This window comes from Protomyctophum bolini (assembly GCF_963924005.1).
Source record: "Protomyctophum bolini genome assembly, chromosome: 9".
Classification (NCBI taxonomy): domain Eukaryota; kingdom Metazoa; phylum Chordata; class Actinopteri; order Myctophiformes; family Myctophidae; genus Protomyctophum; species Protomyctophum bolini.
In genome coordinates, this window is record NC_137870.1 from 5032157 (window position 1) to 5056356 (window position 24200).

At 41.9% G+C, this 24200-nt stretch overlaps 1 protein-coding gene across 1 annotated transcript; it reads left to right on the forward strand.

Annotated features, from left to right (window-relative positions):
* Positions 1–216: 216 nt before the first annotated feature.
* On the forward strand, positions 217–24076 carry taf15 (TAF15 RNA polymerase II, TATA box binding protein (TBP)-associated factor). The gene is made up of 16 exons (XM_080771640.1): positions 217–348; positions 2608–2641; positions 2885–2918; positions 3617–3707; positions 4264–4357; positions 5934–6138; positions 6926–7260; positions 13437–13471; positions 14271–14303; positions 15329–15459; positions 16135–16264; positions 16855–17007; positions 18312–18390; positions 19610–19704; positions 21099–21234; positions 23533–24076. The coding sequence occupies exons 1-16, from the start codon at positions 339–341 to the stop codon at positions 23570–23572; spliced, it is 1635 nt and encodes a 544-aa protein (XP_080627766.1). The 5' UTR covers positions 217–338; the 3' UTR covers positions 23573–24076.
* Positions 24077–24200: the final 124 nt, after the last annotated feature.

Sequence of the window (24200 nt, forward strand, 5' to 3'; positions counted from 1 at the left end):
TGTTGTGCCATGAGATAAGATGAGAGAAGTACAAATTAAAATACCTCAAAATTGTACATAAATTAAGTAAATGTACTTAGTAGTACTAGTTACTAAATTCCACGACTGCAAATAAGTTATGAATAATAATTAAGCTTGTTTTAGACCTGGCTGCTTATTTCTCTCGCACAATCTGGCAACAGCGTTGCTCTCTTGACTGTAGTGTATATTTGTCGCTGCGGACCAGCGGTGTCAGTGTTTCCTCATACAACCATTTTAATCCACTCCAGTGTGTGTTGCAGAGGAGGGAAAAAAAAGAAATAACTTCTTGTTGTTTTTAAATCGACAGAAGAAGCAGAATGGCTTCTGGTAAGAATAACATGTGTATATATTTCTATATTTTCCACCCAAGTTATTTATATATATATATTATACGCACAGATTTCAGGTAATATGTGTTGTTGTTGTGCATGCGTGAAATGGCATCAAAACCTAGCCGTTAGCTTAGCGAGCGAGGCCACGCTACCAACCGCCAGGGCTCGGGCTATGTCGTGGAACGCAGCGCGAGCGCGTTCGTTGCATTTATAGCTTAATGTATAACATATTTATATAGACGTCAATGTAATTATACATGTTCCGCTAATTATAATGACTGCAACGGAGGCTGTTTGTTTTTGTTTTGAGCTTTACTTAGTGGCTAACCGACGTTAGACGCGTGCTAACATGCTAGGCTAACATGCTAGCTGATCTTTGTTGGTGGTGGTGCTAGCCTGCCTGCCTGTGATGATGTGACCCCGGGCGGCCGGCTTTATTTCTTTCTTTTGTTGTTTGTCCGGGATGTGAGTTACAGAGATCCGTTAGATTAGATTTGATTCGGTTTTTATTGAGCACTGTATACAAATACAATGAAACATAAACATATGAGGGGAAAGTGCTAGGACGAGGCAAGAAGCCCAAGGGCTAATTTATACGAGGCCTCAACCTGTAAGTTATAATAAAAACATTTAGAACATGATTGTAAACAAGGGATATAGAATCTCTCCCCCCCCCCCCCCCATTTTTTACATGATTGGTGTATTGCAAATAAACAAAATAAAATATCTACAACATGATAATACTTATGTTATCTCTCTAAGACATGATTAGAGCAAATAAGAGAATACAAAAAATATATATTAATTTTGGTTAGATGTAACCTGTCGGCGGTGCGGAATTTGTTGTTTTGCTCTCAACTCTCACGTATATTACGCGTTTATTTTTCATTTGTGTTTTGTGATCCAGGTATTAGTCCAAACCCCGGACGGTGGTGGAAATCCACCGCCATTTTTTTTGCCGCACACGCACGGCGTGGTGATTCATTTCACGGAGGCCTCGTTTTGTTTTTTATATACTTGAATCCTAGTACAACGGTGTCGCTTCTTTCCGTGGAGAAAAAAAAGAACAGATCTACAAGCTCTAATAATGCAGGCAGAGCTTTTAGGTCAAGCGAGCATAACTCAAGCTTAACGGGCTAACCTACTTCCCAGAATTAAGTGTGTGTGTGTGTGTGTGTGAGAGAGAGAGAGAGAGAGAGAGAGAGATTACCATACCAACAAAGATCATGTCATCGGGCCTGACTGTTTTGAGGGTTTAATACCATTCGCCATCCACACACATTTGTGATTTTGAGTAATTTTCTTCTCATGGTCCATAGACTTAGAACAGTGGTTTTCAACCAGTGGTTTGGGGACCACCAGTGGACCTTGAGGGGGTTCCAGGTGGTTCCCCAGCTAAAGGATGTAATGTAACCAAATGGACCCTTTATTAGATCTTTTAACTCTTGAGAGTGTACAATGAAACCAAATGGAGTGGACCCGTAAGTGTCAATTTGGTTTCACGTTACACTAAAGAGTTAAAAAAAAAAGTAATTGTTAAATGATCTGCATTGCTTAATTTACAAGAAGTCTACACAGTTAGAGAATGTAGAGGAATTGTTATTGTGATCAAAGTTGGCCTGTTATCTCTCCTATATGGTATCGGCATCAATAATACAGCATGGAATCTTATCCCATCCATCTTCAACCGCTTATCCGTGGTCCGGTCGCGGGGGCCTCTCCATAGCAACATTAGTAACTTCCTCCTGGGGGATCCCGAGATGGTCCAAGGCCAGTGAGTCGATGTAATCCCTCCATCTGCGCCATGGTCTCCGGGGTCTCCTCCCAGTGGGACGTGCCTCGAGGACCTCTCTAGGGAGACGCCCGAGAGGCATTATAAGTATAACCACCTAAGATGAAAATGACGCAAAAGTATTTCGTTTGGGGTCTGAGAGGCTAAATCTCATCAAATGGTCGTCCGTGGCTCAAATGCCCAAAAATCACGGTCCTTGATATGAAAAGGGTTGAAATCCACTGAATTAGAAGCATAGCTCCTAACGCTATGGAGCAGAGCTACTCCAAAGCCTAATAATAATCGGATTGAAACGTTTGTGGAATAAATAAGCACATTTTGAGGAAAGCAATTACAATGTGTCTGCTGCTAAGAGGATAAACCCAGAAAAGAAAATAACTAAGACTTGTTTACATTGGGGTCCTGCATTATTTTCTCTCCAATTCATCAGAACATCTCTAATTTATTTTTTATTTTTTACAGATTCGGGCTACGGTCAGCCCGGTGCGGCACAAAGGTATTATGATTATTATTACACCAAATATAAAAATGTATAAGTGGTCATGTCTTAAAGAGCAGTTCACCCAAAACATGTCTCTTCTATTAATCATTACACACCAAATGAAGCCTTGAATTCATGGCGATGGTTTTTCTTGTTTGTGTCGAATCCTGACCCAATATTTTGATGATAAAATAGGAGAATATAAATACGTGACATTTTGGTTCTAATGTGACCTTTTTTATTTTTATCTTATTATAGTTACGGATCGTATGGCAGTCCGCCGACTGGACAGGTAACACATCTTCACAATTTATTCACTACCAATCTCCTGTTTAGCTTGTGGCTACTAGATACTTTATTTTGGAAATTAGTTTTGTGCCAAGCAGTCATCAGGATACAAAAAACACATACACAATAAGTCCTTATTCATAAATACAGTACTGTGTACCGTCGACCCTGATGGTAATAGATGGTATTGGCTGTGTAACAGGTGTGTTGTATCCCTAGTAATAGCTCTCCCCTTACATACTCGATGTAGAGCAGTCCGTTTTGAATAAATATGGCCTGTTATAAACACAATGGATGCTGCCAGCATATTTTAAAATATAGGTGCTAAAGTGACCAGCAGATGTGGCAGATTTGACTCTGAAAGGACCCCCCCTTCCGTTCCCTCCAAAAACGAGGGGGCATAATCTTCCATTCTTACCTCACGCTGGTATACCTAAAGTCTCTCTAGAAGCGTTTATATTTCAAACGAGAGGCATGCTGAAGTCAGAAATTAATATTGTCCTTCTGGTGGAAACCACGGAGAGTTCCCTAGATTAGGAGATACGAGCCATTCTTTCTGAGCCATAAACAAGGAAGTGAATGGCAGCGCACATGCATGCGCGAAACAAGGCCACCTGCGATTAGATTAGAAAAGACGTGTATACACGTCCAAGGTCAAAATTGTGTTAAGTGTCCTTGGTGCTTCCCCCCCCACCCACCCAGGGTTACGGTCAAGGTAACGGAGCCAGCTCTTACGGAGGAGGAGGTCAGGGCTACGGTGGTGCTGCTGCTGGCTATGGAGGAGGACAAACAGGTACGATACGTCATCTCGTCTGCTGGCCTACTTTAGTTGTAGCAGACGTGTTCTGTTGGTTTAGATGGGTTGTGGACTGTTGCTATACTAGGCCTGTCACAACAATTACTTGAGATAAAAGCAAATCTATTTTTTTTTTAAAGCAGAAATGCAAGCAGGTCATTTTGTGAGCTTGTAAATCAACTATTTCCGCTATTTTGTACAGTTTTTTTTTTTTAAATGCCTGAAGGTTTGAACGACCGGAACGTTGTTCAATAAATCTAATTCTGCAATTGAAGACTTTTTCCCCCTATACTTATCAGTTTTTTAAAGGTAAATATTAAATGTCAGGGTTTTTCTGCCCTGTGCAATCTGTGATTACGAAGTTTAAAACACAAACGGAAATACAAATGGTAACGTAAATAAAACACAATTTAATCAAATTTGTAATCGTGACCCTGTGTGTATCAGTATGTAAAAAAAATGTCATTGTCTTTCTGTCGTTAACAGCCAGCCTCAGTCCACCGGTAGCATATGGAAGCTTTTTAAATGTCATATTTGTTGTTTGTCGTCACAGATAGTTACAGCCAGCCACCACCACCGGCAGCATATGGAAGCCAGCCGGCATACGACAGTTATGGACAGCCGCCTGCCGCTCAGGATCCCGTTGGGTAAGATCTAGAGACGTCCCGATACCACAATGTCTGTGTTAGCCGATACCAGTGTTGTGATCTCATGTTGTGTTTATAGCTATCTAGCTATATCTATCTTGTGTTGTGTTTATAACAGACTCCTCACTCACATGTGCACTTGCAATTTGGGCAACTCGAAAGCAAACTCCACATGCCCCAACATTTCATTTGTAGTGTCAACCTCTTAACCCTGTGTCGGATCGGTGGTTAGACTTGCATATTCACCAATACCGATATGACAAATAAGGGCCTATACCGATACCTTTCCGACACATTATGGGGACATCTCCCGTAAGATTACATGGCCTTGTCACAATCCTTAAACAATAACCACTAAACCACCCAATCGCTGTTATTTTTTGCATAATCGTTTCCACGTTGGAAAACATTCTCCGAAAATAGTGGAAACGGCAGATCTACAAGCTCACAACACGCTGCAAGCTATTTAAAACCAGTATAACGTTATTAAATATGTCAATGTCTTAGTTAATTTGCCTTTAAAAGCCAAACAAATGTATTTATTTTTTTACCTTTTTTTTGTACCATGTGATGATCATGACAGCCCTACATATCACAAAGACTTTGATTTGCTGTTTACTCCCAAGAAAAACAGGATTTATTTTCCCCTTTTTTCCCCCACCCTCTCTTCCCCTTAACGGTTTCTACATGAAAATGGAAAGAGGATTAGACTGTCTGAGGACTAGGATTTATTTCATATTAATACCGGACTGAAGGGGCCGACGTGTGATCTTTATGATGGGAATCCTTTAAGAACTTATCCAATTAACCGAAATGTCTGAAAATGCAGTCGACATACCGGTAGATGTTCATATATTATATGCACTGTAGTTGATTTAGTTAAAAAAAAAAGTAAATAAATCCTTCCAGTGCTTGCTTCCTGCTTTCACATGGGTGGATTCAATGTTTGCTTGTAGGGCGTTTCCCCCCCGTTGTATTGATATATATGACCTGAGGACCAGATTCTACAAAATGTCTTCTAAATCATGACCGTTTTCTGAAAAACACATGTTTCTGTGGTGGCAGTTCTCAAAACATTTTCATGTCAAGGACCCCCAAAAATATATGTAATTGGCTGCCGACCCCCATCAGAAAATATGTTTTTCCAGGGACCCCCCCCCAGAAGCAAAGATTTGAGTTAAAAACGTTTGCTCTGAAAGAATATATATTCAAGATTTGCGCCACCATTTTTCAAATAGCAGATCTAAGTGCCGTGCTACGAGCTTGTAAAGCTACTATTTTTCAATAGCTAATGTATAACATAATGCTTTAAAACACCAAGGGGTTCCCCTGCTGACTGGGTTAAAGTCGTTAAAAGCTAAAGCGACACAAATGGAGTTCCAGGCCTAAATGGGTTGGTTTTAATGTTTGCTTAATGTAGGCCATTGTATTTTCACCGTTGTACGTGACTAAGTCTAGTCACGTGGTCTACCAGTGAGACTTTCATGATTGGCTGACCGCTTAACGGCCAATGGGAGACTAGCCCTATATACGGCCAACAGGACACTAATCCTCTGCTCTTTTTCTTTTGGTCTAGGTATGGTGACAAGCCTGCGTCTTTCGGAGGACAGCCAGGAGGACTGGGGTCCGGTGCGTCGTACGGCCAGCAGCCGGGCAGTGGTTCGTATGGTCAGCAGGGCTCCTACGGTGGTCAGTCACAAGACGCTAGCGGTGGCGGTGGTGGTGGTGGCGGAGGCGGCGGTGGTGGTGGTGGCGGCGGCTATGGAGGGAGGAGGAGCGAGGGTGAGAATTCTGTAGTGGTCTGATTGTTGAGAAAAGTACTCGACCTAGTGGGTTTTTCAACCCTCTTCACGTCAAGTTCCATTATGTATTCGACACATTTATAGCCCCCTCAGACCCCGAAACGAAAGAATATTTCATTATCGTTGGATAAGGTGTCCACAATTCCATGCTGTTCCATGCTGGTACCATTAGTAGAGATAATGGGCAAAAGTGGACCAGAATAACAATAATTCTACATTATTTTAATTGTAATTGAATTGACTTCTTATGAGTAATGCAGATGTTAGACAATAATTCTACTCTTATGAGTCAATTTGGTTTCCATTTGACGCTCTCAAGATTTAAAGATCTCTAATGGTCCATTTGGTTATCAACTACATTTTGGGGACCACCTGGAACCCCCCCCCCCTCCATGGACCACTGGTTAAAACCCACTGTAGTAAAACCATAATGTTTACAGCTGCAATGCGTGACTTATTTTAATCCTTGAAGTCTCTCTTCAAAAGCAAAAGCATAAGGGCAGCTAGTGTGCAAATGTAGACTGTCACAGGTGTCTGAATCTAGATCACGATTTCCTTTTACGTGTGCAGCACTAGTCACGGTACTAAAGTGTGTTTGTGTGTGTGTTGTGTCTGCGATACGCATCGCATCACTGTATTTAAAGTGTGTGTGTGTGTGTGTTCTGTCTGCGATACGCATCGCAGCACGGTATCTAAAGTGTGTGTGTTGTGTCTGCGATACGCATCGCATCACGGCATCTAAAGTGTGTTGTATTCTGTCTGCGTTGACGGCGAAGAAGGCGAGAGTGGCGGTGGCGGCCGGGGAGGCAGCCGGTACGGCAGCCGAGACGACTCGGATCGCTCGGAGGGAGGAGGAGGCTACAGAGGAGGAGGAGGCCGGGGGAGAGGGGGAGACCGTGGCGGCAGCGGCAGCAGCTACGGCGGAGACCGCGGAGGAGGAGGAGGAGGAGGATACGGAGGTGATCGCGGAGGAGGAGGAGGAGGATACGGAGAGCGTAGCTACGGCGGCGGGGATCGCGGAGGTGGCGGCGGCGGCGGCGGCGGCTACGAGCGCAGTAGCGGGTATGACCGCGGGGGAAGAGGCGGCGGACCTCCTATGGGGTAAGTTGCAGAGCGCCACTGCCCCCCCAGCCCCCCCCCCCCCTCCCTGAGGTACCCCCCCAAACACACCCTAGACGTCACTTATATAAGCCTCCCTCCCCTCCCCCTTTGCATGAATGTACCCATCCCCCATGTAGAGCATAGCAGTGGGCGTGGTTTTCTAGACCCACAGAATTTATTTTCTTCCCCATAGAGATTTAGATGCACACAAATATTTATATAAATTATTCTGAGCCTAGAATCAAAAGCCGTCCAGGATGCTGGTGAATCGTGACACCATTAAACCTTGGATTCTGTGAAGGAAAAATTCAAATTTAATTAATTTTATGATACACTACATTTAATAAATGCTAGGCTGGGACTCGATTTAAAAAAAAAATCTAATTAATTAGACTGTCATTTGTCTCAACTGCTCTTTAAATGAATCTCGATTAATCACATTTTAATTGCATATCAATATTCTATCCGGGAACAGTGAGAAACATTTTTTTCAAATGGATTCTGTTATACGATTGAATCAATGCATAGTGACTATGTACATAAGATTAAGCGATAAAATTGTTTTGCTTAAGTACTACTAATAATTAGAGCTGGGACTCGATTAAAAAAATTAATCTAATTAATCAGAGGCTTTGCGATTAATTAATCTAGATTAATCGCATTTTAATCGCATATCATTATTTGACCCGAGAACAGTGAGAAAGCAATTTTTTCAAATGGATTTTGGTATTATGACTTTATGAGTAAAGGAATGAATAGTGAATACATAAACTTCAGCAACAAAACATTGTTTATTTTTCATCAGGTGGTACTTAAACCAAAACCAACAAATCAGTGCCATTTTTGCCATAAAGTGGTCGCAAGTGGTCTACAGTTGACTGCAACCCAGTAAGCCAGGGAGTTTGTTATTTTGTCAGACTTGGACTTAGTCATATTGCCTCTGAAACCAGGCATCAGGTCGAGTGTAGGTTGCGACGTTGAAGAAGACGGAGTAACGTGAACTTCCACGCTAGCAGCAACATGTTTGGCATTGATGTGATATGTGAGGGACGATGTGCTGCGGTGATAGGCAAATTCTTTGTTGCATAATATGCATACAACTGCATTTCTGTCCACGCTTCCATCCGCTCGCTTTTTAAATCTAAATTTCCCACTAAATTTCCCAAGCTGCGCGTTCTTATTTGGGTCTGCATTCATGCTTAACGTGTGCCGTTTCAGTTTGTTGTTATCGTCTAGTACTAGCGGAAGTGAATGCTCAGACAGCAATGTTGCTGCTGGGTGCGTCAGCATCTTAGGTAAGTGGAAACGTGCGCCCAGTGAGAAACGTTCCGGTTCGGCGGTGAAAACAAAATATGCGATTAAATGCGTTAATTATTTTAACGCGTTAATTTTTCTGTAGTTAATTAATCTAAATTAATCGCAATTAGTCCCGGCCCTACTAATAATATCTCAAATTTATATAGTGCCTAAAGATACTTTACAAGGGGGACATGAGAACTAAACAAAAAATAACTTGGACTATAAGGAATCAATTAAAACAGTGGAATGAGATATCTGGGGAAAGCAACATTAAAGAGGTGGGTTTGAAGGGTGGTGGCATGTCTCTGAGAGTTTTGGGAAGTACATTCCACAGGGTTGTGCAGCAAGCACATTTCAGAACGTTGGAAACGCTAACTATTAAACACGGGCAGACACAAAGATACATTCTATCATTGAGCATTCATTGTTAATGGAAGCCAGCAACATGATGATGCAAAGACTCAATCATGCATGTAGCTGCTCCAAATGATACTCTCTTTCGTCGTTCGTCTGCCTGTGTGAACGCAGCATTTGAGTGAGAGATTGGGGAAAGGATCGAATGTACCATAGTGTTAAAGGAGAATTCCATGCTAGAAGGCTTTCTTACCTATTTGTAACGTCCCCACCAAAGAGGTCCAGGCGTTATTTTGTGCAAAAGTGCATCATTGGATATTTCCCCATATGTGCTTATTTCCATCGAAATAAGTAGTAAAGTAAAATTGATTTTTGAGCGATAAAAATAAGCAAATTGGCGCAACACCGCCCCATTCAATTCATTGAGGGCTTATGGTAGGGGAAATAGCCAATAATGTACTTTTGCACAAAATAACACCTGGACCTCTTGGTTTGGGACGAAACAACTACAAATAAAGGTAAGAAAGCCTTCTAGCATGGAATTCTCCTTTAAACTTATTTCCCATCCACTGGTACAAGAAAAGTAATCTCAGCGACAGTGTTGATTTTGTCGACTTAAGACAAAATGTTCGACTACCTTTTTTCACCGACTAAAACTAAATAAACTAAGCTATGATGACTAAAACTAAGCCTAAATATATTGACAATTTTGTCAACAAATAAAAGGCTATTTTCAGCAAGTTTTAAAATAGTTTAACATGATAATGTTTCTGTAATTAATTAATCTCAATTAACTCGTTTAACAGTCCCGGACCTAATAAATACCTTTGTTTAGAGTTTTTTCATTAAATTTTTTTTTCACAGATTCAAAGCTTTTCAAATAATCGATATAAATTTGTAAATCTATATGGGGGAAAAATGAATGGCAGATTTTCCAGTGGGCCCACACTGCTAAGCTCTATAGGCCGACCATAAAGCCCCGTTCCAGTTCCCCACCTGTCTTCATTAACATTTCTTTATTACTAGTATAGGGCTGTCACAATTATTAATTTCATAATCTTCTTAATTGCAACTATTTGAGATATTGCAATTATTTGGTCATGATCCGTTTCTGTGTTAAAAGATGTTCAACCCCCCCATTCAAAGCAGAATTACATTTTTACCCATTTTAAAGTATACAATTCTGAAAATTTGTATATTTCATTTGTCATATCTGCCCTGTGCACTTTTCCACGCTCTGGATTAAGAGCGTCTGCTAAATGCCTAAATTGTAAATTGTTCCATTACGAAGTCTAAAAGGCAAACGGAAATGTAATTTCTATTCAAATTAACTGTCCCCATTTCCAACGCCAAAAGCCCAAAATCATTAATCACTATTACTAGGGTGACAGTTAATCGTCAACGTGAACGTGTAATCGTGGCAGCCCTCATTTCTACCCGACTCATTTAGAACTGTCTCTGAATCAAACACTTGTTCAATGGACACCCACCCACCCAACAGCATGCATGTACATTTCCAGTATAATGGGTTCTCTCTCTTTTGAGAGACGGTTGATGTGTTTTTTGAGAGAGCTTGAAGCGTGCTTCACTGAGGAGGACCACAACCCACTGGTATTTAACTGCATCAGCAGAGCCCTCAGATGGGACGGCAAACGGTACAATGCGTGTTGAACCAGGAGTTCTCTAGGCCCCCGTCGGACAGGGTCCCCTGCTCTTGATTCACAAATCCCTGCCTGTGTAGTTTAGGATAGTGGATTCCAATGAAAGTCAACAGATAATCACCAGAGGGTTTACTTGTTGTCACTCAAATAAAATTGAGCCAGCAGGTTCGGCCTGGAGCCGACTGGCTGCGATTAGGACACGCAGAGACGCCCGGCGTGGTGTTAGTCGCGTTAGGCCGACTATTAGAAACCCTGAACCTCAGTCTTAACCGGCCACGTAAGTCTGTTAGTCTCCCCTAACCTCATATCAGTCTTAACCGGCCACGGAAGTCTCCCCTAACCTCATATCAGTCTTAACCAGCCACGGAAGTCTCCTAACCTCATATCAGTCTTAACCCATTCTGACCTGAGATCAGATTCATAACGAGGTTTCCACTGGACACACACTGGTCTGATGAACCCATTCTGACTTGAGATCAGATTCTAAAAATGTCAGTCGCTCTTCGATTTTTCAAAAATAGCAGACCTACAAGCTCGTAGCGCGCCACTCGGTGGCGCGCTACGAGCTTGTAGATCTGCTATTTTTCAATAGCTAAAGCATAACATGATGCTAACACCAAAACGGGTTCCCGGTCAGAATGGGTTAACCGGCCACGTAAGTCTGTTAGTTTCCCCTAACCTCATATCAGTCTTAACCGGCCCACGTAAGTCTCCCCTAACCTCATATCGGTCTTAACCGGCCACGTAAGTCAGTTTTTACAATGTCCTTTCTTCGGCGACAGTAATTCCACTTCTGTGTTTTCCTAATTGCAGACAGTAGGCTGAAGGCAAGCCTAGTGGCTCGATTGCATTCGGTAATGAACCTACTGGTGATTATGGGTTGATGACATTCGAAGCGGGTGGGTAGGAAGTTGATTGGCCATTTTGTTTTGGATGGAGGGTTGGGGTGGGGTGTTGGGGGAGAGAGAGCTCTAACTAAAGTTAATTGTATATAAATGGGCCCGCTGGTGTTTATAAGCCAGACTGCTTGACGAGACCTCAGCGTTCCTTGGTATGAGCACTCTTTTGAAGCCATTTCCTCAAGTCTTTTTTTCACTACTGAAAATGGGGCTTAAGTGACTTTTTATTTTATTACTTACTATACGGGTGAAAGGAAAGGCCATGCAATTTAGTCACTTTTTTTCAGGCGCATACATAGGAAAACCTTAGGTTAATAGATCATCAAATGTCTGGATTTAAATGCCACATCGTGACTGCTCTGTCTGGCTGCAAACTATTTGATTTCCACTTGGCCAGATGTCTGTAGGTAACTATTATGCAGCAAACAATACACCCTGATTTTCCTTTTTTTTTTGGGGTCTATTTTTCACTTGTTTTTTTTCCCCCTCGGTTCTTGCTAAACCGATGAAATGACCTCCTTTTTGGAGAGAAAAAAAAACCCAATGCACTTGAACTGGAGCCCACATTCTGACTGAGCTGCATCACATTCAACAGGTTTCATTCAAAGTGTTGTTATATTTGATGTTAACATGGATGTGCGTTTTATACTACAGGTGTCAAAGTGATTGACATAAAACATGGACCTCAGTAAAAGGACCGTTCACATGGTGCACTCGCTGGAAGAGCGCTTGTCCAGTGACACAGACCCATTAATGCTAATTTGGCCCATTTTTTGTGTTTTTACCTCAATGTAATCAACGGCGTTGACTTGGCAACTCGGCTGTTTACTGTTATATTTTATATTACCGTATATTATATATTTACTTTTTCTTTTTTAATCCAATCTGACCCTACCACTTGAACCCTATCGTTCCTTCTCGGTGAAAATAGCAGATGTACAAGCTCGCGTGGCGTCGTCAACGGTGCCCTGCGAGCTTGTAGATGGTGCCGTTTTCTGAGAAAATATTTTAACCCATTCTGACCTGAGATCAGATTCATACGAGGTTTCCACTGGACACACACTGGTCTGATGAACCCATTCTGACCTGAGATCAGATTCTAGAAAATGTCAGTCGTTCTTCGATTTTTCAAAAAATAGCAGACCTACAAGCTCGTAGCGCGCCACTCGGTGGCGCGCTACGAGCTTGTAGATCTGCTATTTTTCAATAGCTAAAGCATGACATGATGCTAACACCAAAACGGGTTCCCGGTCAGAATGGGTTAAGTGTACAGCAAAAATATATATACAGGAGCAGGCCTAGCGTAGTAGACCCATGGGGTGCTCCAGTCAACTAAGTAACATAGGGTTTAAGTGGTTAAAACAAAAAAAATCTAACCAAAAAAAAAACTATCAAAATTGTGTAAAGATTCAGTGACACGATAACGATAACTGGGTGTTCTCCCTCCCGAGTAGAGATGCACGATATTGGAATTATGAACGACATCCAATCTCCGATTACTTTGCATATCGTCCGATGCGATAAATTACATATTGAACTTAAATTATTTTGATAGATGGTAAGCCCCACTATTGGCTGAGGCAGGCTTGCTGCTCTGCGAGTACAAAGCCATTAACGAAAATTAATAATAATCTGGAATATATTGAGACCGATAATTTCGACAGCGCTACACAGATTGATTATATCATGCGTCTCTACTCCCGAGCCTGGGCTTCCATCCGTTGAGCCCGGAGACGTCCAAGTCTGTCGTCTTGTCCAACTGATCTGCACGGTAATCCCCGAGACGTAACGCACTCCCCTCGCCAGAGAGAGAGAGAGAGGAGGCGGAGGCGTTTCTCTGTCTGTCGCAGTACGTCGCGACATGACTCTGTGATGATGATGGTGATGTAGGGGAGCTATGAGCTCCCGGTTGTTATTGGACACAAAGGAAAAGCCATCAATATCTCCAATTTTTCCTCTGCAGAGGTGGTGACCGAGGTGGCTACAAAAATTTCGGTGGTAAGTGACGAGCATCAGAACTGTCTCGGTTGGGGAGGAGGAGGAGGAGGAGAGGATTAGATTTTTAGGAAAAGGGAAGAATGAAAGGAAAACTAGGGAGGGACAAGGGGATCAAGAGAGGACGGGCGGTGGGGGGGAGACTAAACAAAAGTGAATGCCACCATTTTCAAGTTCGAATCCCAAGGGAAAGTCCACCTGTTAACAGGATCTCTTATAAATGGTCTTCAGAATATGGTAAAAAGAACAATGGAGGTTGAGTTGTAAAATAATATGGTACTGTTGTTGCATGAAGACATGGGTTGAATGTTTAAATGCCAGAGGAGGAAGGGTGTGTGTTTGTGCGCGCGTGTGTGTGCGTGCGTGTGTGTGTGTGTGTGTGTGTGTGTGTGTGTGCGCGTGCGTGTGTGCGATGTGAAGACGGTAAAACATAAAGGTAAAACATTCTAGACCTGGAGACATTCTGGTGGTTTTTTTATTTTTCTATCTAAACTCCAAACAAAGGGGGAAAAAAAACAGCTATTTGTGTCCTTGTTGCAATAAGGTGTTGGTATATGATGCAACCGTCTCGAAACACACCGCAGGGAACCTGTAAAAACAAACATGGACTTGGTTGAATGAGATCTTTTTTTGTTTCTTTTTTAAACACAAAAGAAAAGTAGCTTTTTATTATGCATCACATTTGTAGGAATCGTGGCTGAATGAGTTAATGTGTCTGTGTGTGTATGGACCACTGCATGCTGTGTTGGATTCCTTTGCTCACGGTTTCCCCCTCCATTCTCTCTACTCTGCTGTGTTACAGGCTCTCGAGACTACAGCTCGAGGGATGAACCGGGTAAGAATCCTCGCTCTTGACTTTTTGGGGGCTTTGGGTGTGGTTAACTTAACACTAGAGAGTCTCATTTAACCCATCTTAGACCTGAGAACAGGTTGTACAAATGTCTTCTAAAATCAGTTTTAGACAGTTTTCTGAAAATCCTGTTTGTCAGTGCTGCTCAACATTTGTTTTATGTCAAGGACCCCCAGAATTATCTGTATTTGGCCGAATTATCTGTATTTGGAGATGGGGGGGGGGGGGCCGCCACCCCCCCCCCCATCTCCAAATATGTTGTTCCCGGGACTCTCTCAGAAGCAAAGATTTCAGTTAAAAAACGTTCACTGTGAAAGAATATATAATCAAAGGTTTGCACACATTTTCACAATTCTTCAAAAATAGCAGACCTACAACAAGCTCGTAGCGCGGCACTCGGAGCAGACCGAGATAACGCGGAACTATGGGGTCTAAATGAGGGTAATTATTTGGAAACCGACGTGTAACCCATGTATACACGTCTATATCGCGATCCGTGTCAATAGAGCGCCGCAGTCCCCGCCCCCTTTCAGAAAAGCGAGTGGCCCAGGAAGTGGAAGCCCCATGCATTCTGCCATCGGCACTTTTAATATAATTTATTTAAAGACGGTTACGCCGCGGACAAAGCCAATTCGGATCGTGACGAATCATGACCATGAATACAATATTTTGGGACGATCAAATCATTAGAAAGAAGAAAAGAAAGTCAGGAGACAACACTATTTGTTTTATTTTTCGTCTTATAAATTATTTGATCGGCCCAAAATATTGTGTTCATTGTCATGATTTGGCTTTGTCCGCGGCGTAACAGTCTTTAAATTAATTATATTAGAAGTGCCGATGGGAGAATGCATGGGGCTTCCACTTCCTGGGCCACTCGTTTTTCTGAAAGGGGGAGGGACTGCGGCGCTCTATCGCGAGGTTGCAGGTATATATTTATACATACATACATATATCTCTAACGTTTAAATCTCTCCCCTGATTGGATCCTCGTCATCGTCCACACACAGCCGGGGGCGGCGGCGGCAGCGGGAACAGCGAGGACAACTCCGACAACAACACCATCTTCGTTCAGGGACTGTCTGAGGAGGTCACGACGCAGCAAGTGGGCGACTACTTCAAACAGATCGGTGTGATCAAGGTGCGCTTAACCCATTCTGATTTTTCAAAAATAGCAGACCTACAAGCTCATAGCGCGCCACTCGGTGGCGCGCTATGAGCTTGTAGATCTGCTATTTTTCAATGGCTAAAGCATAACATGATGCCAACACCAAAATGGGTTCCCGTTCAGAATGGGTTAAGCTTTTCTCAATCCATTGTGCTGCTGCAGCCACCGCACGTTGCTCCATCTAGCCCAGTGGTTTCCCAAAACCTTTTTGGCCGTGCATGCAACCCCCTGTTGCCTCCTGACCTAGCTGACGCACCCCCTCACATGGAAATATGAATTGCATAAGCTATATAGACACATACATTTCCTATTTATGCACATGTATGAACCTGAATATGGCATAATACATGCAGCATAGGCTATATTCTGCATATACTTGCCATAATAATAAAACAAAGTGTAAAATGACTTATACTGTTATATCTCTTGTCCACTAGTCCCTTCCTAACATTTTAGTCTAGTTTTTATTTGACGAAATTGTCAATATATTTAGTCACCATAGCTGAGTGTTTATTTAGTTTCCATTTAGTTTTCGTCAGTGAAAAAAAGGCAGTCGACGGACATTTTTCGTAGTTTTAGTCGAGGAAATCAACACTGATTGTAAGTTGTAGCACACTTTAAGGACCGATCTCTCTCTCTCTGTTGTAGGTGAACAAGAAGACAGGCTTGCTCATGATCAACCTGTACTCCGACAAGGCCACCGGACGGCTAAAAGGAGAGGCTACCGTCTCTTATGAAGACCCGCCGTCCGCCAAAGCTGCCATCGAATGGTTTGACGGTAAGAGTCTTCTCTCTGCTCTACTGGAAGCAGTTGACTCGTACAGTGGCTTTCAACCCTTTCCACGTCAAGGTCCATTTTTTTCCCCTGCATTTTGAGCCACGGAACCACCATTTGATGACATTTAGCCTCGGATCCAAAACTAAAGAATATTTTGTTATCGTTGGATAAGATTGTGTCCACAATTCCATGCTGTATTGATGTGGTATTGATGTCAAAATAACAAGTGTGGGTTGAGTGGTTAAAAATAAAATGTCATCACAAACTATGTGACCTACAAAAGACATTTAAATTGACCAGATTGGTACCCTTGCATCGTTTTAAATCCTTGGTGAGCACACAGACCCCCACAATGTGTTTTTTAGATTTGTAAACTTATGTAATTTCACAAGTATACCTTGTATTGTATTTTTATTTTCCTGATCTTCTGATGTACTGTGATGTTTTTCTATGTTTTTTTTATTGTATAACTCGACGACACCGAAAATGAGTTTTTGATTACTGTAATTTCGAGAATAATTAAAACTTTGAATGAACGTCAAAGCAAATAATTGCAAAAAAGAAAACAAAATGTAATTTTGCGTTTCTAGGCAAGGAGTTCCAAGGCAAAGCCATCAAAGTGTCTTTTGCCACCCGGAGAGCAGAGTTCACACAGAGGGGAGGAGGATCATCAGGAGGAGGAGGAGGAGGAAGAGGAGGTGGAGGAAGAGGAGGAGGAGGAGGAGGAGGAGGCGGCGGCGGAGGTACGCGTCTAAACCTGTGTTGATTTCGTCGACTAAAACTTAAGACGAAAAATGTTCGTCGACTAACTTTTTTTCCACTGACAAACTACATGGAAACTAAATGAAAACTAAGCTATGACGGCTAAATATACTGACAATTTCGTCAACAAATAAAAACTAGACTAAAATGTTAGGAAGGGACTATAGTGGACAAGAGATCCAGTATAAGTCATTTTACAATTTGTTGCATGCTGAAAATAGACTATCTACAATCTCACAGCGCGCCGCGCTTGTAAATCGGCTATTTTCTGCAATTGAAAAAGAACGTCATTACGACGGCATCAAGGCCCGCCAAAACACATTTTGTTCGACTAAATAAACTGTAGATTTAGTCGACTAAAATCTAAATTTGCTGCCAAAAACCCTGGTCTAAACTACGTCCTCCTCTAGACCCACCGATGGTAACGCCTCGCCTTCCTCTGTGCAAAATGTATCGCGTCTCTGAGACCCGATAAACACCAAATTTGAAACAATTTCTTAATTTGTCCCTGCCGTTTGATCTGCAGTGCACTGATTAATGTAATTTGTATGTGTAAACTTGAAACATTATTGTTCTGGGAAAAAGGTATCTTTTCCCTTTCATCTTTATCCATTTTAGTATAATGGTATTAGTTTACTATAATTAGATTTACACGATAATAAACACAAACACTTTTATTTAGAACACACCCAAATCATATTACGGCGTACGTGTTCAATCAATTATTCAATAAAAGCAAAACTGCATAAACGATATTAGTTTGTGCCCCTTCTACAAAAGTACAAGTTACAGGGAGGGCCCTTGGCCCTTGTCACATTCCGACCTCCCATAATTAGGAACTAACACTATACCTAACCTAAGCCACGGGTGAGTCTTTAGTCCCATTTGGACCTAAATCCTACGTTTTCTGAAAATGTTAACCGGCCATGCAGGTCGGACTAACAGAATGTCTGACACAAGTAATTTCTTTGCAATTTTCCAATTGAACATTGGAACGTTTCAATGCATATTCAGTTTGCCTTTTAAGGCTTTGTAATCACAAATTTGCACACATAAAACAACAAATTAAATGTACAAAATGGCAGAAATAGTTTTATTATGCGACGTGACGTGTTAAGCTTGTAGTTCTGCTATTTTTGTTAAACACGTCTGGGCATTTTTCAACATGGAAACGTTTGACGATTATGCAAAAAAAAAATTGCCATTATCTCCAATAATGACTGCGATTGGGCGATGATGTAATGGTTGATCCCAGGTATATGATGTCTGTTCTTTGCCGTGTCAGGTTTTGGAGGACGGGGACGCGGAGGCGGAGGAGGGCCTAACTTTGACGTGAAGGGAGGAGACTGGCCGTGCCCCAACAGGTATGAACACAACCCTGAACCACCCACTGTTGTTTTTTTGCCAGCAAAATTTGATTTTAGTTTTAGTCCTAGTTCTCTTGAATAGTTTTAATTTAGTTTTAGTCACCTGGAACGTTTCAGCGTAGTTTTAGTCGACTAAATATCATGAGATTTATAGTCTACTAAATCTACAGTTGGTTTTAGTCGACTAAAATGAGTTTTGGCGAGCCTTGACGCAGTCGTAATGGCTGATTTTAATAAGCTCACAACGCGTTGCAAGTAACGCGACGTGTTGTGAGGTATTTTCAGCATTTAAGCAAGACTTATACTGGATCTCTTGTCCACTAGTCCCTTCCTAACATTTTATATTCTAGTTTTAATTGGTTGACAATGGTCAATATATTTAGTCTTAGTTTTAGTCGTCATAGCTTAGTTTTCATTTTGTTTCCATTTTGTTTCCGTCATAATGAATATTTATCATCTTTGTTTTATTCGACGAAAACAACACTGCCTGACCTCTTGTGATATTAATGGTTGGTTTGAAATGAAACGATCTGCAAGTGGTTAGAGAAACTTAGACCCTGCCTTTGGCACTAAAAAACATCGTGGACAACGAAGGCTCCACGCGTCCCAGACTCTTCTCCCTTCTGGCTCCAAAACTATGGAATTTACTCCTCGTAGCAATCAGAACTGCAGACTCACTCGCACTTGTAACTAGCCTCGATGACCTTACAGGCGTATGCAAAGACTAAACTTATGTAACTTACATAGCATTCTATAGTGCAGGGCTTAAAGTGCTCAGTCCTGGGGACTGATTTCAGTCCTGAGGATCTCATAGGGGTCATTTAATGAGATCAGTGCAGATTTGCAAAAAAACATTTTCAGTCTTGGGATTGTTTTTGGCTTTAAGCCCTGTATAGTGTATACTGATAGTTTCGTTTTACAGATATTCTACTGTTAGACGAATGTATTACCATGTGGTGGACTGGTCTTGTTTACTGCAGGTTGCTCTGGATTAAGTGCTAAATGCCTAAATTGTAAATTGGTATTGGATTAGTCGAGGACACAAACTAAACCATATAAGCGTGGCTTTTCGTATATACGTTTGTCATTTTCAGAGATGTCCGCTCCTGAAATTTGGCATTAGTAATAAAATGTGACGGCTGCTCGGTCTCTCTTTAGTACTAAAGTGTGATGCATGGTGCTCACACTCAGTCTCTCTTGGCCTTTCCTTCCTCAGCTCATGCGGCAACATGAACTTCGCACGGCGGTATGAATGCAACAAGTGCGGCGCGCCCAAACCCGGGGACAGCGGTGGAGGAGGAGGAGGAGGAGGTACGTGTCAATCACTGTCACCTGCTTGATTTAACCCTCTGAACTCTGGAGTCCATGTTCTGGGCATGTCATAATGTGTGAGCTAAAACATGAGATCTTTAAAGGGATATTTCAACGCTGGAAGAAACTGCAGTCACTCAATGTTATTGTTAATAGTATTTGTCTGTGTGTTTGACTGGATCGCTGAATTCCTACGATGCCCATAATGCTTCAGTGCACTTCCCCCTCCTTGTGGAGAGGGAGGAGGCTGCATGGAGGTGTGACTTTGTAGTCCAGGAAGGAAGTTGGACCATGTTCATGACCTCATGAACATGGCTTCATGACTCAAATATAATAAAAGATGTTTCATGCAGAGTGTATTCACTGATGACAGATATAGAGTTAGACCCCTACCGGACAACTTCACACTGCTGTCCTCCCACCATTTCTCCATATAAATTAACGATCGTTTCAGTAGCAAGAGCATCAACATGTCTTCTAAATCTAGTCAAACCAGGCCTGCAGTAGCCTATGCACTGGACACATGGTGCATGACATTATTTAAATACCGGTAAACTAGAAATGCGAGGAAATGACCGAGGGAGAAACTGTATCCAACAACACATTTTATGGTGATGTGAATGACATGACCGAAGCAGGCACAACGCAGCAGGCTTGCTATGCTAGTCAAGTGCATAATGGACTATTGAAGGCTACATGCCTAGAAATGTCTTCCTCTGGGGTTATTAACTTTAACACACTGCTGCTATGCACCATGTGACTGGTAAAGTCAAGCCCTACAGTACTGTAAGATATGAGTATGGCCTATTTGAATTGATTGGGCAGGCCAGACTAGCAATATAATGCAACAGAACTTCAAAAGCTGCTTCCATCCATGAAGCATGAGTTGGCACACACATTTGGTAAAGGCAACTTTGGTGCACACCATTGGTGTGCGCTGCTATTATTTGGCCATGTTATTTTATATTTTATTAGACCGACTTTTATCCCTGTGTCGGACAGAGGTAGACCGATGCAAGTTTGGGGGGTTCCCCCTTTTGGTGCTATTTTTTAAACATCGAAGATCGACTGACATAGAAGACATTTTTAGAATCTGATCTCAGGTCAGAATGAAAACTGTCAGGATGTAGAAGACATTTTTAGAATCTGATCTCGGGTCAGAATGGGTTAAGCATTACGTTACACTTTAGCTATTGAAAAATAGCAGATCTACAAGCTCATAGCTGACATGAAAATGTTGGAGAACGACTGACATTGGGTTTTTCAGAAAACATTTGTAGAATCGTTCCCAGGTCAAAATGGGTTAAACTTGCTTGCCTGTGTGTGTGTGTGTGTCTGTGATTAATCCTTAAATTGCGGCCTCTTAAAGAATGTCCTTGTTTCTGTCCCGTCAGACCGCGGCGGTCGAGGTGGGTACGGAGGGGACCGAGGCGGCGGAGGCTTCAGGGGCCGTGGAGGGTTCCGTGGGGGAGACCGCGGGGGAGACCGTGGGGGCTACGGAGGAGGAGGAGGATACAAAATGGGAGGACGGTGAGTTGAAGAGCACATGCTTCTTCTTTTTATCTTGTTTTTAGGATATCTGAAATTGTATTACGTTTTTTCAAATTACATTTCTAAGGTTGTGCAAGGGTTTTTATAATTCTTCAAACTAAGACAAAAAAAACTAATGGACAATTTGAATGTGAAGTTCTGTACATGGAAGCTAAAATACAATACTTTTATATTTTAAGAAGTACATTAAAATAAGCTAAGACTCATACATGATTAACCCATTTTGGGCGGGAACTCCTTTTGGTGTTTTAAGCATTATGTTATGCTTTAGCTGTTGAAAAATAGCAGATCTGCTATCTATTTTAGAAAAATTGTAAAAATGTGGCGCACATCTTTGAATATATATATTTCAGAGCCAAAGTTTTTAACTAAAATATTTGATCTGGGGGGGGGGTCCCTGGAACAACATATTCTCAGATGGGGGTCGGTGGCCAATTGCATATATTTCTGGGGGTCCTTGACAAGAAATAATAAACGACTGACATAGAAACATGGGTTTTTTTCAGAAAATTGTCATGATTTAGAAGATTTTTTTTAAATGTCAGGCCTAAATGGGTCTACGAAATCTGCTGGAAAGGTGTGTGTGATTTTGGTTACCAGCCTACCTGTAATATCAACATAGATTGTGTCTAGGCTACTAAAATACTATTGACTGCCATTTAGCTTCTGCTTTGTCTAGTTTGAGGTTATCCATGAGCTTGGTGGATAACATATTTCACCCGTAGTAGACCAAAACGTTATCAACTTCTCCTTCTGCAGCCCGGAGAGAGAGAGAAAGTGATCTGTTGTTCCATATAGATATCGTGTACTGAAGAGGACATGCTTAACACATTTTTGACGGCTGCATTTTTGGTCTCATTGGCCAAGTTCAAATGCATTATGTTTTGGGCAATCTCTGCTTTATTCATATTAGGACAGTCTCTAGTGAACTGTCTGCGACACACAAGACAATGAACAGTCAGAGGTGAGCGGGGACAGTACAGTGCCCCAGGTTGGATTCAAACGGGGGTCGTTTTTCAACCCTTTACATGTCGACGTCCATTATGTATTCAGCATTTGAGCCACGTGACCACCTGATGACATTTGGCCTCGCCGACCCAAAACATAGAATATTTTGTTGTCTGCTATGATAAGATTTTGTTTTCACAATTCCATGTTGTATTGACGTTGGTGCCACAGGGCGAGATAACGGGCAAACAAAATAACTATTCTACATTCTCTAATTGTGTACACTTGTAAATTACGACATCTAGATGTTGAACCATGACATTACTCTTGAGTGTAACATTAAACCAAATGGACCACTAATTCTATTTGGTCTACATTTTAGTTTCCTTTATACGCTGTTGAGAGTTAAAAGATCTCTTAAGAGTCCTTTTGGTTGGAACCTCCTCAAAGACCACTGGTTGAACCCATTTAGATCTACAAAATGTCTTCTAAATCACGACAGTTTTCTGATAAACCTCATGTTTCTGTCAGTGGACTCCTAGAATTATATGGATTTGGTCTCCAACCCCCCCCATCTCAAAATATGATGTTCCAGGGACCAAAGATTTGAGTTAAAAATGTTCGCTCTGAAAGGATATATATATATATTCCAATTTTGAGACACAATTTCACGATTTTTGAAAAATAGCAGACCTTCAAGCTCGTAGCGTGTGCCGTGCTACGATAAAGTATAACGTAATGCTTAAAACACAAAGGGGTTCCCGCCCCAAAATAAGACTAGCATATTATGTGGTATATGAACCACTGGGTACCATTCACATGTATTTTTGACTTGTGTCCAGTAGAGGGCGCATTGACCTAAAAGTTGACAGAACTTCAGGATCATCTGAAATGAATGCAGTCTCGTCCTGGCTCTCAAATGTTCCGCTTAAGGCTCATACATAGTCTGGATTTTCGGTGGTGGGGTGACCACCGAACTACAACATGACGTCACGAGCCGCGGTGAAGAGCAAACCACCGCCACCGCTCCAGCCCTTCTCTCTGTTTTTACTCACCACCGCTCAACGTTATTTCAGCTCCGGTGGTCAGCTCACCACCGGAGCGGTGGTCACCTCACCACCGAAAATCCAGACTATGAATAGGCCTTTAGAGTTGGTAGATTTAAAACCCATTCTGGACTGGAATCCCTTTTGGCCTTTTAAGCATCGTCATACTTTAGCTATTGAAAAATAGCAGATCTTTATTCCACGTGTTCTTGGTCTCATTGAAGTGGGCTGTAAATCAAAACGCTTTCATGTTTCCTCCTAATCTGCCCCCTCTCTCCAACAGAGGTGACCATAGAGAAGACAGAAGAGACCGGCCATACTAAAGGAGGACGAGATCCATTCAGCTGACCGGACAGAACACCATTCCAGCCCAGGGGTCGTTATTAGGGGGGTGGTGGGAGGGAGGGAGGGAGGGGGAAAGATGAAGACTCTGATTTGCATACCTTTCATTGCCAACGCATCCTGTGGATCAGATCAGATGGCCCTCTGGTCGGCCTTTTGGCCGCGAAAGGATGTGCACAGCTACTGTGAATGGAAAAACGGGGGGACTTTTGGGCTGATTGGCAGTTTGTTTTGTCTGTACTGGGGGTCGAATGTTGTTCGTTCGTTCGTTCGTTTTTTTTTTTCTTTTGTTCATTTTTATTTGTACATCATCATGTTTCTCTGAATCTTAAAAAGTCCTGGTTGGTGGTGTTATATATTTTCTTTCTGTGAGCTTCTAGAGTTCGTAGCCGTTGTTTTGTAAGAACGATGTTTTACTTGCGGTTTGGGAGGGATTGTTTTTTTTGTTTCTTTTTTTCAAGATATTAAAACTGTTGTGATCTTTACTCTGGGTGTCTGTCTTTTTTTCTTTTTTTACTCCTGCACACTGTCTTCAAATGCAAAAAATAAATTAAAAGTTTGAATGTGAATGGAACAACGTTTTGGTCGTTGACCATCAGGTTAACTTAG

Bases quoted from the DNA above. Each gene is read 5' to 3' on its own strand.
- taf15 (XM_080771640.1), top strand. The intron at 16,265-16,854 runs GTAAGAGTCTTC...TTGCGTTTCTAG, and splicing joins TGCCATCGAATGGTTTGACG to GCAAGGAGTTCCAAGGCAAA. The intron at 19,705-21,098 runs GTACGTGTCAAT...CTGTCCCGTCAG, and splicing joins TGGAGGAGGAGGAGGAGGAG to ACCGCGGCGGTCGAGGTGGG.